This window comes from Poecilia formosa, unplaced genomic scaffold (assembly GCF_000485575.1).
Source record: "Poecilia formosa unplaced genomic scaffold, Poecilia_formosa-5.1.2 Scaffold407, whole genome shotgun sequence".
Taxonomy (NCBI): Eukaryota; Metazoa; Chordata; class Actinopteri; order Cyprinodontiformes; family Poeciliidae; genus Poecilia; species Poecilia formosa.
This window is the reverse complement of record NW_006800346.1, coordinates 21,174-37,237: the sequence shown is the minus strand read 5'-3', so window position 1 is coordinate 37,237 and position 16,064 is coordinate 21,174. Positions and strand designations below refer to the sequence as shown.

The window sequence follows — 16,064 nt, the reverse complement described above, 5'->3', positions numbered from 1 at the left end:
TTTTTATTTTTTGTGTTTGTATAGCATCAGTTATCTGTGATTAACTAAGTTAAAATCAAAGTTTTTGTATCAAATTCTTCAAAAATTTGTAACAAACATTACAAACACAAATGCGCGTTTCCTGAAGCGTTGTTGCGTTTCCTGTGCAGAGGGCTGTGCTGAAGTTCGCCTCGGCCACCGGAGCCACCACCTTCCATGGCCGCTTCACTCCCGGCACGTTCACCAATCAGATCCAGGCGGCCTTCAGGGAGCCCCGCCTCCTGATTGTGACGGACCCTCGTGCTGACCACCAGCCGCTGACCGAAGCGTCCTACGTCAACATCCCCACCATCGCCCTGTGCAACACCGACTCCCCACTGAGATACGTGGACATCGCCATCCCCTGCAACAACAAGGTGAGGGGCGGAGCTTAGAGAAGTGTCATTGTGTACACTTCAGACATTTTACACACGGGCACAATGCTGTTGTTCTGTTTTCATGACGTCATGTTGCAGAGCGTGTATGCAGGCTGTGTGATGTTTTAATGACTTTCTGCATTTCAGGGTCACCACTCTGTGGGTCTGATGTGGTGGATGTTGGCCAGGGAGGTTCTGCGGATGAGGGGAACCATCTCCAGGGAACACCCGTGGGAGGTCATGCCTGATCTGTACTTCTACAGAGACCCTGAGGAGGTAGGAGGAGCGCAGCGCCTCGCTACGATCACTTAGCTGTCTGGATGTTGCGGAGCTAAGCTGCGTTCTGATTTGAAACTCGTTTCAGATCGAGAAGGAGGAGCAGGCCGCAGCCGAGAAGGCGGTGGTGAAGGAGGAGTTCCAGGGCGAATGGACCGCCCCGCAGGCTGAGTTCACCCAGCCTGAGGTGACCGACTGGTCCGAGGGCGTCGCCGTTCCCTCTGTGCCCATCCAGCAGTTCCCTGCAGGTAGCCTGCTTTTAAAACGAGTTCTGATCAGGCCTTCAAACAACCTCTGTTTTATTATTCAATGATCCTGACCATCAGATAAAAAAAAACAATCTGTACATTTTGTAGATTTTTCATTTATAAGCGGTTTTCAGACCGTATTAGAAATAACTTTATAGATACAAATAAGCAATTCAATAACTTTTTAGAAATATTTTTTCAGAATAACTTGTAGCATCGGCAGCTAAAAGAACCCTAACATGTGAAAAGCTCGTCTTCTTCTGCCTGATCAACACAGTGTAGGGCTGATCTGGTGATTCATTTTTACATTTACTAATTAATAATTGGATAGGATCTGTATACTCCAGTGGACAATCACTAAAATGAGTTTACGATTATTTCAGTAGTCGATAAATCTTTCGTTTCAGTCCTAGTTCTGATTCTTTGATTCTTCTTCTGTTGTCTAAAACTGGTTGTGTCGTTACAGCTGCTGCTCCCGTCAAGACCGGAGAGACCTACACTGGTGAGTTCAGAGCTTCTCCTTTACATGCAGGTCAGTGGTTCCTGCTGCTCACTGACCTCTGTTTGACCTCTGTCTTCCAGCTGCCGAAGACTGGAGCACCCAGCCCGCCACAGACGACTGGTCCACCGCTCCCACCGCTCAGGCTTCTGACTGGGGCGGCACCACCTCCGACTGGTCTTAAACCAGCAAACACAGCAACAATAAAAGTGTTACACTTTGACTCGCATGTTTTTGTTTTTTGTTCTCTAAAACCTGCTAAATTCAAGTTTCCCATCATTTCAGATGGATAAATGAAGCTTTTTACTAGAGAGGTTGTTGGAAATGATGAGTATGATGTCATCTTCTGACAAAATTTAAAAAAACAAAAACGGAGCACTTTCTGGTTTTGACAGTTTGATGTTGACCAGATTTCTCACTGTATTTAATCTTTTTTGGCACCCAAATATCATTTCAGGGCACAAATAGAGTAAAACTTAATTTAAGAAACTTTCAAGATAGTCAAAATGCTTCAATAAACACAAAACAAATTTAAATGAAAGCAGATTTAAAAATATATATAATTTTTTTTACTATCCTTTAAGTGAGCTACTGAGTCTATAGTCAATAATTGATCAAACCTTCATCACGTATTCTGAACTTTGCAGCCAAACCCAGTTTATTCCTGTTAAAGTAATCTGAAGAAGCTCAGGTGTTTGCATAAAGACATGAAGTTGGTAGAATTTGTGCTGATCTGGACTTGGCAGTAAAACCTGGAGTGTAAATCAGTTACCCAACATTCAGCCGGGTCAGCTGAATGTTCCATCCAGGTAGCCATAGTTTGAAAAAAGTGCAAACTACTGGCAGATAAACTGAATGCCTTGTGTTGGTGAATGTCTAGTAATCTACAAACTGAGACCCTTGGTGATTGAACATTGTACCCAGAATATTGTACCACTGAAGTAGCAACAAAGTATAATCTATTATTGAAGAGCAAAAAAAGTTAGCTCATGTAGTAAAAAGGTTTGGACAGCTCTAGTGTAAACTAGGTGCTGTTCCAGGTCTACCAAATTCCACCAGACATCTATTTAATCTTCACAGCATATTCAGACTGAGCATAGCATTCAGTGGAAAAAAAAATATAGTGGAATAATTATACATTTCATTTTCTTTTCATTAATAAAATAGATTATGCCATCCATAATTTTTTACACATGTATTTAAACATATCCTTTTAATTTCAGTGACTTAGTGATACATTTAGGAACTAATGATTTATTTATGAAATGACACTGTGATTAGTCAGATAGTAGGATCAGAGACAGCTTAAATTAACTTGCGAACAATAAGTGTATTCTTTATTTTTTTTAAAAAAACATTTATTCTGTATGTAGTAATTTATGGAGGACCAAAACCGACATAGTAATAAATAAAAGAATAAATATACAAATAAAAGAATAAATATATATCTGACATATATAAATAAAAGAAGAAATATATATTTAGCTTTTCCTTTTCCTTACACGAGTTTCCGTAAAGAAAAATAGATATTTTGCTTTGCCTTTTTTGCTTCTCCACTTTCTTCTTGCTGTTTCTCCGTTTGCTGTTTTGCTTGTTGTTTTTCTGCTGCATCGTTATGTTAATGAGGAGAGCTCTCTTCTATGTCTACTATTGGCCAATAGAGCTTTGGAACCAACGTCACTGCCTCAGACATTGTGAGGCGTTTAGGTGCAGTCGCTCGGTGCCATCTTTGCAGGCCACACACCAAAACAAACTTCATCCTGGTGGTTTTATTGTGTTACTGACTGGAGTGAAGTGAACCTCCAAGCAGTTAGGAGGGAGCTAGAGAATAGCTGGCCGAAAATAGCATTCATAAATCGGATGAACCTTGAGCTAAACGGAAAATCCAATATCCAACTCGAAACTAACTTCACTTCAGTCAGTAACACAACAATACCACCGGGATAAAGTTTGTTTTGGTCTGTGGCCTGCAAAGATGGCACCGAGCGACTGCACCTAAACGCCCGCAACGTCTGACGCAGTGACGTTGGTTCCAAAGCTCTATTGGCCAATAGTAGACATAGAAGGCAGCTCTCCTCATTAACATAACAGTGCAGCAAAAAACAGCAAACGAAAATACAGCGAGCAGAAAAAGGAGAAGCAAAAAAGGCAAAGCAAAATATCTATTTTTCTTGACGGAAACTCATGTGTAAGGAAAAGGAAAAACTAAATATATATTTATGCTTTTATTTCTTATCAGAATATATGTTTCTTCTTTAATTTCTTATTATGTCGGTTTTGGTCCTCCATAATAATTTTGATGTTTTAAAAATATTTTATACAATAATTATACACACAAGTAAGTAATAGCTTTATCGGACAGTAACCTTTTGACCCGCTATATCACTGGTGCATCTGCCAATAACTTCTGTGTGAAGGGCCGAAACAGTCCTGTGTGTTTGTGTAAAACAATTATTATCGTTGAGCGTTTTGGTATCTGAGCACATATTTATTTAATTTTACAGTTAATACTTATATGCAGCTCATACAAAACTAGAGAAGTATATTTCATCATTATTGGCACAATGTTATCCCAGACGGAGCTCCTCCATGCAGCCCCCGGAAGGCTCCCAAACATCGCGCCTGCTCAGAACAATCATCTCCGCCACATTCGCGCTTATCTGTCAGGTGGGCGTGTTCCGGTGCTGCCATTGGCCAATGGCGGTTCCCCTTCCTCTTTCTTTTCATACGCCCTGCCTCTGAATAATGATAATAACGACCAAGATGGCTACTTCAAAATCTTCTCTGTTGTAGCTAAACACCAGTTCCATGGAAATACTCCAAATTGCGATTTCTTTATGTTTAAGACCCTCGTAGGCGGCGGGGCAGAGCCACGGACAATACTACATGGATTACAGCGAGTTGAGAGGCGAATAAAGTCGCTGTGTTGCCCCGGAGCACTCATTCCGAATAAGCTAACTAGCTAGCAGCGCTCGTCGAGACTCCCCGGTTGAGCTCTCCCAGCAGCTGCCGCTCTCCCCCTCCTCCCCACCTCCCCGGTTGACGAGCCCGCCGGAGCGCAGAGCGCCAAATGGCAGAGCCGAGGAAAGTGCCGTTCGTCACCATCTCCTCCTTCAGCGCTCCGCCGCCGCCGCAGCAGCAGCAGACCCCGGAGTCCAACAAGAAACGCCGCCGCGAGGACGAGGCCGCCGACATCACTTTGGGGAAAGATGGAGGTGGAGGTGCAGCTGCGGTCGGGTCGGGAGGTTCCGGAGGAGCTCTGTTCGGCAACGCCAAAGGAGGAAGCGACACCGACGGCGGGGAGACGAAGCCCACCGTCCGCCTCAGCCTGACGCTGAGCGAGCCGAACGAGAGGGGCTCCTCCGAGTTCAACTACGGCGAGCTGGTCCAGTCAACTCCTTCTCAGGTTAGACACCAACAAACATGACTCCATGATGGCAACAGGGACAGTTTTACAGTGAAGCTTCCGTCTGCTGTACTCTCTACTCCGCTGTTGTTTTAAGTACTATTTATCTGCTTAATCGGGCGGAAAACGTCAAACAACTGTATTTATGCCGGGTAATAAGTTTCATGAAAGCAACAAAAAAAACAAAAAAACATTCATATATTCACAGAAGCGCACAAAAACAAAGCACGGTGAGATTGAGCAGTTTGAAGAAACTTCACTTTGAGTCTTTTAAAGTAGCTTTACATTATTAGTCCCTTTGTTTACGCAGAAGAAAAATCTGACTTTTTTTTTCTTTAAAAGCCTCCAGAGACATGTGCTGCATGTTTGGAGGTAAATTTACAGGAGGTGCTCAGACCGGGATGGCCCCTCTTGTGGCCGCTGTCATGTTGAAATGTGCCGCTTGTTTACTGGGGGGGTTTCTGATAACATGTCAGCCCCTCCTGCACTTCTAACGAGGAATAATAACAGCGTTATTATTCATCAGCTCTCCAAAATGTTGCTTTTTATCATGATTATGCTGTTGAATCAATGATAATTTCTATGAGCTTTTATTTGGATTTTTAACATATTTCCACAACTACAAAATATACATTTTGAGATTTTAGAGCGTGACGATGTAGTGCATTACTGTGAATTGAAAAGGAGAACATTACATTTTAATATCAGACTAAATTACCCCAAACAGTTGCCTTCAGAAGTCGCCTAGCATCTCAAAATGGAGAAAGCTGTGGAAACGAGTCACAATGTGTTGGCAGCATCATGCTATGGGGGTTCTTTTCTAAAGCGAGGACAGGAATCCAGTTAGTGTTGTTTTTTTTGTTTGTTTTTTTTTACAATATGGATGGAAGAAAACCAGTTTTAGGTTTAAAAAGAGTCTAGACTGGCGGTCCAGCAGGTTCAGGAAGGTGACCTCACATAAAGCATATAAATAATCGGTTCTTTAAAGTACGTCTATTTATATTCTGCTTCTATATAAAAACTTGAACTTAGAAGTCATATTAAAGCTTTGTGTGTGAAATTCAATTCAATGAAATAAAACTTCATCAATCCCAAACAGAAATGAGATGTCGTATCTCATGTCGTTGTGGATGGGGACCCCGTCTCCAGCAGCAGACAGTTTTGCAGTGAGTCTGAAAAAGCCTCTGACTGAAGACTGCTGCACAACGGTTTCGTGACCGCCAGGTGTTATTTTTGCTTTTGAGATGCTGACCAGTTGTAAAAAACAAGGCATTGTTGCCATAGTTACGCATCATTCCTTTTATTAAAAAAAAAAAAAAAAAAAGGAAGAGCAAAATCTTTGCAGCTGCACAACATCCAGAACCAGGTCCAAACAGAGCAAAAGCAAACAAAATAATGAAAGGAAAGTCTGGAAAAAGAACCAATCAGATTCTAGTGTAGCAGAGCTCCATGCTGCATTCACAGTTTCAGTGTGTTTTCCTGATACCCAGGAGCCACATTTAGTCAAAACTGAGAAGGATCCAAGTGTTTCAAATCTTATGAGATCTGCAAATATTTATTTTTTTTAAATCTTTTTAGATTTATAATGTTTTTAAAAACCAAACTGAAAGCTCGGCTGTCTTCCTCTCCGTCAGGTAAAGCCTGCAGGTCCCACAGTTCCTAAAGGCCTCGCCCCTCCGCTGGATCCCAGCGACCCGTTTGCTGATGATGAGAAGGAGAGGAGGGAGGTGGAGGAGCTGGCCAGGAAGTTTGAGAGCAAATATGTAAGCAGATTCACTTGTGTGTGTGTGTGTGTGTGTGTGTGTGTGTGTGTGTGTGTGTGTGTGTGTGCGCGCGTGGACATAAATTAGGACTGAACCAGTGAACGCTACATTGAGATGAATTAGTTTAATTGGTCGAACACATTAAGTTTAAGTAAAACAAACTTAATTAAGTAAATGCAAAGTTTGATCAGTTGATTACTTTTTGCTTTCTGTGTCCTCAGATAATGAATGTCAGTAAAGGAAGGCTTATTGTTCTGATGTTATTCATCAAATTTCATAAAAAAAAAACAAAAACATTTCTCTATTTAAGTTGAACTGTTCCAATAAACCAGAAGTGACTCCTTTCTCTTCTAATATGATTTCATGCTTGTTTTATTTTTCTCTTGTTCCTCATTTCTTTTTCTTTCCTTATTTTCATTCCTTCTTTGTTTCATTCCCCATCTTTTTTCTTTTTTTCTCAGTTTCCTCATTTCTTTTCTCTATAATCCGTGAAGGTTTTTCGAGAAGTTTTCAATTAATATGGAGAAGAAAAAGAGCAAAGAATTGGTCCGATAATTTAGCTCCTGATATTATTTAGTAGTTACAGACAATAAAGCAACTTAAAAATGTGACTGCATGGCAAAATGTTTTCTTTTTTCTTTTTATTGTGAGATATATATATATATATTTATGCTTTTCTGATCCATCTGCTTGTGTTTGTAGGGAGGCAACACAAAGAAGAAGAAGAAGGACAGGATGCAGGATCTGATCGACATCGGCTACGGCTACGATGAAACCGATCCCTTCATAGACAACTCAGAGGCCGTGAGTGGTGCAGAGTTTTCTTAATTGGCTCAAATCTGCTAACTGTAAATATTACACTGAAAAAAATAAAAAGACAATCTTTGCTCAAACTAGCTGTTTTTTCCCCCGCCGGCTTCAGTACGACGAGCTGGTGCCGGCCTCCCTCACCACCAAACATGGAGGCTTCTACATCAACACAGGGACGCTGCAGTTCAGGGCCGCCTCCGACTCCGAAGGGGAGAACGCAGACGATCACCGCTTCAAGGTCGGCTCCCTTTCCTCCGCGACGTTTGCGTTCAAAAAGCCCGCCGCCGCAGCGAACCGTAAACCCAGTCTCTGTCTGTTACAGAAGATGAAGGACGGCGAGGAGCGGGCGATTAAAAAGCGACGGAAAAAACAAGATGGCGGCATCCTGGAGGACAAGAAGCCCAGAAAAAACAAAGTACCAAAGCCTGGGTGAGCTTCTGCAACGACGCAGAAATATTACCAAGTATTTTTCATCTAGTTTCTTATTGGACATGATAAAATCTGGGTTTCCCCCCAGTGTTTTATGAAACAAATTGAAGAATGTGATGCGAAATCAACTAGGGCTGGACAAGCGTTTCATATCAGTGGATATTGATAAGTATTGATCAGTTTTTTGTGGCGACTCTTCCTGTTTTATCCACAGTTTTCACTCTGTGCTGTTGTTTTTTGTTTTTAAGCAGTTGTGAGGCCCAGTGGAGAAACCTGACCCTTTCAGAGTTTTGTCACTTCTGACTCCGTGTTGTTTTTGCCAGCAGCGTCTCGGCTCTGAACGTTCACCGGCCCGAGAAGAAGAAGAGGAAGAAGCTGATGAAGGACTCCCTGCACCTGGCCAACATGCTGCGCCGCTTCACCAGGGAGAAGGAGGAGATGCGCAAGAAGAACCTGGCGGCCGCCACTGGTGCCACCACCCTGCCACGCCCCAACACCAAAGTGCCCGGCGCCACCGGCGCAGTCGTCGGCGCCCACCCGAAGGCTGCCGCCGCCGGCAACGACTGCAACATCACGGACCTGACCGACGACCAGGCCGTCATGTCGCTGCTGGGCTCCGCCAACAATGACATCCTGCAGGACATGATGGGCGACCTGGACTTTGGCATGCTGGACTCGCCGCAGCCTGGCAGCCCGTCACAGGGGGAGAACGGCGCCTTCGGGGCGGGGCAGAAAACGGTGCGGGCGCTGCCGGGCAGCGTGATGACCCCGCCTCCTCCGCTGCCCTGCGGACTGCCGGGCCCGCTGGCAAAACGCATTGAAGACTTGAGAGCGGTACGGAGCTGATCAGAACACACACACACACACACACACACATCGTTCTCACCGAAACTTCTGGGTTGTACAGATTTCTCTGACAGAATTATGAATAAACTTATGAGAATTAATCAACTTACCAGAATAAAGTCACATGAGAAGGAAGTCATAAAATCACCTGAAGGAAGTTGTAGTAGAAATATGAGAGTTATAAAGTTATAAAATTATGACTTCTTGTAATATGATTTTACTCTGTTAATTTTAAAACGTTATTGTGGTAACATATACACATATATATATACACACACACACATATATTTTTCTTATCCTGGCCCTAATACTGTATCACAGATTTCACATTTTTAACCCCCTTTGTAAATGTGTATAAAAAGCTTAAACATCACCAGAAACACAATCGGGTGAAATTTACCAACCTTTAAGCTTGAAAACTTGAAGTTTTTGTCATAATTTGAAGCATTTCTGACTCTCCACCAGGCGTCCCGTCAGTTCGATGAAGAAGGCCGGAAGAAGTTCTTCACTCTGGACATGAACAACATCCTTCTGGAGTTAGTAGCTTTCAGTCCGTTGGTGTTTTGTGTTTTTTTTTTTTTTAGCAAAAGTGGAAAGCGAGTATCGCTAACTGTCGTGTGTGTGTGTGTGTGTGTGTGTGTGTGTTTGTACATCAGCATTGAGTTGCAGGTTCAGGAGCAGCCTGCAGAGGTGCGTTCAGCCGTCTACTCTCACCTGGAGGCCTTTGTGCCCTGCAACAAGGAGGCTCTGCTCAAACGCCTTAAGAAGCTCAGCCTCAATGTTCAGGTGAGATTGTACGGAAATGAAACATTTTTGTGTGTGTGTGTATGTTTTACTGCGTGTGTACACCTTTAATGTGTCTGGATATGCGTGTGCAGCTGCTTGCCGTGTGCCCCGTTACCGTGGCTATATTTAGCACCAGTCTGTTGGCCTGGATATGTCCCATGTGACTTCTGACATCTCTAATCTCTTGTCGCCCAGGACGACCGCCTTCGAACGCCCCTCCTGAAGCTGAAGCTGGCCGTGTGCAGTGTGATGCCGGAGCAGATCGCTCGCTACAACATGGACTGCATCGCCAAAGTGGCAAAGTAACAAATCAGTCCTGCTTAAAAAAAGATGAATAAAAAAACAACATTTCAAGAACGTTTGGTTGCTATAGCGCTGCTTGTTGCTTGTGGTCGCAGGCAGCAGTCGGAGGAAGGAGACAAAAATGGGTCTGAAGACGACGACGACGAGAAGCCTGGGAAGAGGGTCATGGGGCCCCGGAAAAAGTTCATCTGGGACGACAAACTCAGGTCGGAAGTTAAAAGTACTGGTGTCCGCTAAACGTTTTCATATCTTATCACGTTACACACAAACTTCAAGAAATCGGTGAAAGTTGAAGTTCCTTTCTGTGTTTAGAGAGTTGTTGGTCTGTGTTGTGGTTTGTAGGTCGTTGCTGTGTAACCTGGTGCAGGTGAAGCTGGGCTTCTACGAGCTGGAGGGAAAGAACTCGATGTCTGTAGAAGATTACCTCAAAGCCTTCATGGAGTCGGAGGTGAAGCCTCTGTGGCCCAAGGGCTGGATGCAGGCCAGGTGAGTGAGGGAAGCAGAGAGACCCGTCAAGGTCACATCTTACACAACCAGACTTGATCCGAGATTCATTGTTCTGCTGTTTTAATCTCTATTTGTAGGATGCTGTTCAAAGAAAGCACCATGGTTCACGGTCATCTAACTGGCTTCACGTGAGATGTTGTTTTTGGAATCGTCTTATTATTCACTGAAAGGTTAACTTTTAGCTTTCGCTGACTTTTTTTTTTTTTATTGGTTTTCCTTTAGAGCGAAGAAAAAGATGGTCCCAGCTCCGAAAGCCAAGCCAAAGGTAAGTCAGAAATATTTAGTGAATCAAGAATTCATCTCTTTTCTGGACTTCCTTCCTTTCAACTTCTCTGCTTTTTATCACATCCACAAACTTCAACATGTTTTACTGGGATTTTGTGTAATTCATAAACATATGCTTATGTTAATGTAAAGATACATTAAAATATTTTTTTTTCTTTAAGATTTTAGAGCAAAGTGAGAAGCCAGTAGAATCTTTTGCATATTTCTGAAAAACACATCCCACCTTTTATGAAAATACAGAAAACAACACTGATTGCTCTAAATGAAAACAAAACATGAGTGTTACTCTGCTATAAATATTTCACATTTGTTTTGTTCAGTATTTTTTTACGATTAAATGCATTTGCTTCAGACTTTAAAAAAGATTAATTGTTTTTTGATTTAGACGCAAACATATTTCCATTGTTCCACAAAATCTTGGCATTTATCTGGAAAATGGAAAACATTCTAGGAGCTCTGGCTCATTTACACACCAAAACCAAGTAATATGAGGAAAAGCCTAATTTTATTTATTTGTTTTTTAACAAATAAAAATGTGAGAAGTTGAATTGGCCGCCTCATGTTAGCAGTGATAACCAACCTCAAATGACTTGCAGCTGCAGTTTCAGCACAGGGAGGTTTTTAGGATGAAATAAAAATGTTCATCACGTTCTTCAACTTCATATTTATAACAAAAAGTAAAAAATTCCAATAAAGTACATTGAAGTTTATATCACCACAATTAAGCGAATGAGTTTTTAAAAGGGTTTAATTTGTTATTTCAGGAAGTAACATGGGTTCAGCGCCCTTCACCTTCAGTTGGTGTAACGCCGTCCCCCGCCACTCAGGTTGCCAAGCGACCCCCTCCGTCACCGCCGGGGACCATATGCCTGGATTCCCCCGACGAAGCTCCTTCCCTGGATTCCATCTCTCAGGCGCTCGCCATCCTCGGCAACGCGGCTAAAGGTTTGGCCCAGGGGGACACGCCGCCTTCCCCGGAAAGGCCCAAGACCTCTGCCAACCCCCCCGGTCTCCACGCCTCGCCTCTCCTCCAGCTGCAGAAGAAGACCTCCGTCAGTACTCCCAGCTCCAGCACACCTCACTACATCACTACCTCTTCATCGCCCTCCAGCGCCCTGTCCCGGCCCGCCCCCAACACGCCATCTCCTCTGACCCCGGTGAGAGTGGAGGGGGCGGGGGTCGTCAAGGCCACGCCACAGCCAAACAGACACACTGTTTTGAACACTCAGAGACCTTTAAGCGTGGGCGTGACGAAAGCAAACATGCCCGTCTCAGTTTCCTCACCTAAGCCACGCCCTCCGCCCACCGCCTCTCCGCTGGTGGCCCCGGGACCAAAGACGGGGGTGTCCATCCCCCCGTCGGGCCTCCTTAAGAGCAGCAATAATAAAGTCGGTGGAGGAGACACAATCATCATCACTTCGACTCAGTCTCGGCCGCACACCCTCACGTCCCCCTCGCTCGTCATCAACAAAACCTTCCAGACTCCCCGCCTGCCCCAGACGCCCCAGAACAAGCCGCCCTCCTCCCTTCCACAAACCCCATCCGGAGTCCAACCTCAGCCGCAGTCCAACTTCATCACCCCCATGCATGCCACCCTCACCAAGTCCTCCCACAGCAGCATCCCACCCATCGTCAAGCTCACCCCCCGAACACCCAACCCCACCATCTCCCCCGCCTCCACCTCCAGCATCCAAACCTCACCCTCCATTTCTCAGAGTCCTCGATCTCAGGCAGCCCCCTCGATACACCAGTACACTCCCAAAACCCCGGCGAGCTTCCGGCCGCCGTTCTCAGGTGCTTCAGGAGGAGTGGCCAAGTCGGGTCAAGGCAGCTACACTCCTTCCAGCAGCCAAAAGACCCCAGGCGTTATCAGCGCCACCAACACCAGCCTTATAAACACCTCATCTATGAGCAAGCATTCAGGAAGCAGTGCCTCCCCCGCAGCAGCAGCTGCGGCCTCGGTGACCCAGGGCCAGCGTCAGAGGACTGTGGGCGGGACACCTCAGGGGGTCAAGCCTGTCGTGTCTGTTCCATTGTCATCGGTCTCGTCTCAGCTACCGCAGGTTTGTGTTCTGGTTTAAAAACTCGTCTAAAGGGCTTGAAACACGAGAGGCGACGTTGTTCCCTCTCCACACATTTCCTACTTGAGATGAGTCGACAGTCTCTTGTCCTCCTCCAGTCAAGGCACCGCCGAAATTTCAAGCTGGTCGACATGTCTGTGGGCTAGCGAAAGTTAAAAAATGTCCAATTGTCACGATCGCGCCAGTGGCTAAAAACTTTCACCTTTTGCTGCCATTTGGGTTGAACCGAACACACGAGACGTACCTTTGCTCCCTCTCAACCACTTTCATATGGAACTTGTGCGATGAAGCCACAGTCGCTTGTTCTCCACAAGTGACTGTGCGTCTGTGTTTGTAGATATTTTTGCGCCGTAACAGAAGCCACAAACAGCTATTTTACGCAGTTGATGTTGTATTTTGTGTCACTGACCTGTGACTTTTTGATGGTATTCAAAGTGTTAACATCACATATTTTATTTGTTTTATACGCCTCAAAGTTGAGTCAGAGCAAGGTGAAATGCTCACATGTATATGACCCAGCAGGCTTTCCGTAGGCCTGCTTTAACCCATGAAGTTGAACATTTTTCAACTTTCATGTGTGACATCACTCGCCTGCATGTGTACGAGCTCGAAATTTCTCACACACAAATTTCGCCGGTTGATTAGCTGGAGTAGGATTGTCATGAGTTTTGTGTAGGATTGTTTCATAGGAACTTGAAACTTCCTGTGCGTTGAGCCCTTTACGGTTGCGTACCATCATGGGTTTCAGTGGGTCAGAGGTCCGGGTCATTCAAGAAATGTTGACCCAACCGTGTGCAGGTTTTACCCTTACCCCAGTCCATGTTTCTCTAACTGAACATCTTTCCGTCCAGGTCTCCACGACAGGAAGTGGCGGCCTGCTCGGCTCGGCCTCGTCCCTCCCCCTGGGGTTCGGGATGCTGGGGGGCCTGGTGCCTGTGTCCCTGCCGTTCCACTTGTCCCCCATGCTGAACCTGTCCCAGCTGGGCACGGGAGGCTCCAATACGGCGACCAGCAGCTCGGCGGCCAGTAACAGCGCAGCGTTCTCCACCCTGACCCAGAGTGAGTGTCGCACACTAAGAAAATCCATGAAAAAGTTTTTTTTCCTGTTTGTGGGACAGTCAGTGTGTTGCTCTGCTGTCGTCTCAGGTCTCCTGAAGGCCCCGTTTAATGTTGTACGTTGGCATCATTTGTTGGATCACCATATTGTTTGTCTGAATGTAATTAATGTTTGACTATATTTCATTTTGTTCATCTCCCACATCTTCTCCTGTCCTCCTTCCTGCTTCTTCCCTGATGTCTGGCTGTTGCATCCCTTCTCTTCCTCCCTCCTCTCTTTCATCTCTCCTGTTTGTGTCGCACCTGTTCCTCCCCCTCCTCGTCGCCCTGTCCTGTCTCCTCAGATCTGTATAAGAGTCTCCAGTCAGGGTCTCAGGTTGCTCTGCCTCCTCACTTGCAGCTCGCTTTCTCAGGTAAAACCGGACCCTTCCTGTACCTCGACGCCTGCTCCATCTCTTCAGCCGTTTCTGTTTTAGTGTCTGGTGTTGTTCGTTTCGGGCTGTCCGGTTCTGTTCTCATCTGTCGGTGGCAGCATGTCTTGGCGGAATTATTTTTGTTGTCGTCCCCTTCACTTTATCACATTTATTGGTACAAACTTGTAAAGATGTGGAAAGGTAAAGTCATCTTGTACTCCAGTAGCAAATGTACAACTGAAAAAAAAACAAACATCCAACCTTCATCTTTTCTTTCTTTTCCTTTGATTATCCTCTATTTTCTCTTTCTTTCTTTCTTTCTGTACCTCACTGTCTTACCTTCTTTATATTTTCTGTCCTACATTGATTCTTTCTTAAGTTTCTTTTCTTTGTCCTCCTTAATTTTCCCTCCTTCATTTCCCCTCTTGTCTTAATTTCCTTCCCTCCTGTTTGTCCTAAAAGATGCCAAGCTGGCATCGAGGCTTAAAAACATCTAGAAAATTTAAAAAATTGAGCGAGAACTTTGTCATAATTGGATCGATCTTAACATGACGATCCAAAAGTTACTAATTTAGCTCAGAACTGGTTTACCAGTTCACAAAATCAACCGTCCTCCACGTTTCACCTAAGTAGAAAATCTGTGGAGTGATCCGAAGAGAGAAGAGAACCCAGGATTAATACATTAATATCAGCACTTACAAACACAAAATCCAAATAAACGGCTTAAGTTAAAGGTTGTTTTTTTTGTATATCTTCTGTTACAGTAATATCATTTACCACATCTTTACCAGGAGTGCTTCCAAATTTCTTTATTTGCATCACATCCAACTCTTCTTCACTTTTTTCTACTTTCTTCTTCTTCAGACGTCAGTCAGAGCCAAGGAGGCGACACTAAGAGGAAGACTCTATGATCCGGATTGATTTTTGCGCCTGTCAAAATCCCGTCGGTGCCACCAATAATGCGAAGCCGGGGGCGGGGGGGTTAAAAGAGAGAAGAAATCTGGAACAGATCATGCTTAACAAGGGTGTGGGACTGAATGGGCTTCACCTCATGAAATCAGCTCAGCGCCACAGTCAAATAACTTCTTTTTTAAAAAAAAAACTATTTTATAACACCTTTGTAGAGAAGGCAAATAGTTTGTCAATGTTTACATAATAGACCTATATCACTGTGGACAGGGAGAGGTAATGAATGGGATTCGGAGGCGAGTGTAGCTGTGTGCATGAAGGTTCTGGTCCTGCTGCCGGACCGGACCGTGTGCCTTTCTGGATGTCTCCCACTCTGATGCATGGTCAGTTTGTCTACTTGGTGCTGTTTTTTAAAGCAAAATGAAAAAAATATCCTAATGTAATTATCACTGAAACCTGTAAGAAATGTAAACTGCAAATTGAATTTGAGCTTTTTTAAGAGATGTACATGTTTTCAAATGTACTTGAATTCTTCGATACGTTTGTTTCTGTATAGTACATAAGCCTACTTTTAATTAAAGTCTTTGATCCTCAATGTGATGCCATCGTTAAATATTTCAGCCGAGTTTGAAAATGTGACCTATTAGCTGTTCAATAACACTTCTGAGCTGTCATGGTGCATTTAGGTACACCTTGTAAATGTCTATTTAAATGCTTTTGACAGCTCTTAGCTTTTTTTTCCCCCCTCTAAACTAAATGTATATTTATTACAGTTCTCTGTAAATGTATAAAAGCCAGTGTTCCTACAGTTGAGCACTGAAAATGTTGATTATCAAGATGATTTAAGATGACAGTCGCAACAAAACAAGCTCCAACTCATTACCTCCACTTATTAGGATAAAACTGACATCCACAAAACTTCCTAAAAATCTTCACATGGCATTTAGTATTTTAAGCACAGTTAAATGTTTTAATTTCACTTAATACAAAAATCAAATGTTAGAAAAATCAATGGAAAAAATCTGGAATTTTGAAACCAAAATAAGTTTTTT

General features: G+C 44.0%; 2 protein-coding genes across 6 annotated transcripts in view; both read left to right on the top strand.

Annotated features, from left to right (window-relative positions):
- Positions 1 to 1,641, top strand: part of LOC103154959 (40S ribosomal protein SA-like) — a 1,714-nt gene extending 73 nt beyond the window's left edge. Inside the window, exons 2-6 of the mRNA XM_007576453.1 lie at positions 128 to 395; positions 543 to 671; positions 760 to 919; positions 1,386 to 1,421; positions 1,502 to 1,641. Of these exons, the coding sequence (XP_007576515.1) occupies positions 128 to 395; positions 543 to 671; positions 760 to 919; positions 1,386 to 1,421; positions 1,502 to 1,602 (694 nt within the window). The 3' untranslated portion in view covers positions 1,603 to 1,641. The remainder of the gene's footprint in view (positions 1 to 127; positions 396 to 542; positions 672 to 759; positions 920 to 1,385; positions 1,422 to 1,501) is intronic.
- The window catches only part of LOC103154936 (ubinuclein-2-like), a 20,333-nt gene extending 4,721 nt beyond the window's left edge, over positions 1 to 15,612 (top strand). For 2 of the 5 annotated variants that reach the window (XM_007576413.2, XM_007576411.2), the window contains exons 7-17: positions 9,138 to 9,208; positions 9,329 to 9,458; positions 9,654 to 9,760; positions 9,857 to 9,967; positions 10,104 to 10,247; positions 10,346 to 10,396; positions 10,491 to 10,533; positions 11,318 to 12,616; positions 13,486 to 13,693; positions 14,035 to 14,103; positions 14,968 to 15,612. In XM_007576413.2, coding sequence (XP_007576475.1) covers positions 9,138 to 9,208; positions 9,329 to 9,458; positions 9,654 to 9,760; positions 9,857 to 9,967; positions 10,104 to 10,247; positions 10,346 to 10,396; positions 10,491 to 10,533; positions 11,318 to 12,616; positions 13,486 to 13,693; positions 14,035 to 14,103; positions 14,968 to 15,014 — 2,280 coding nt within the window. In that variant the 3' untranslated portion in view covers positions 15,015 to 15,612. Of the gene's footprint in view, positions 1 to 3,918; positions 4,825 to 6,458; positions 6,588 to 7,289; positions 7,392 to 7,509; positions 7,636 to 7,719; positions 7,827 to 8,152; positions 8,661 to 9,137; positions 9,209 to 9,328; positions 9,459 to 9,653; positions 9,761 to 9,856; positions 9,968 to 10,103; positions 10,248 to 10,345; positions 10,397 to 10,490; positions 10,534 to 11,317; positions 12,617 to 13,485; positions 13,694 to 14,034; positions 14,104 to 14,967 lie in introns of those variants that run through there. The other 3 variants (XM_016663185.1, XM_007576409.2, XM_016663186.1) reach the window with 3 other exon arrangements.
- Positions 15,613 to 16,064: the final 452 nt, after the last annotated feature.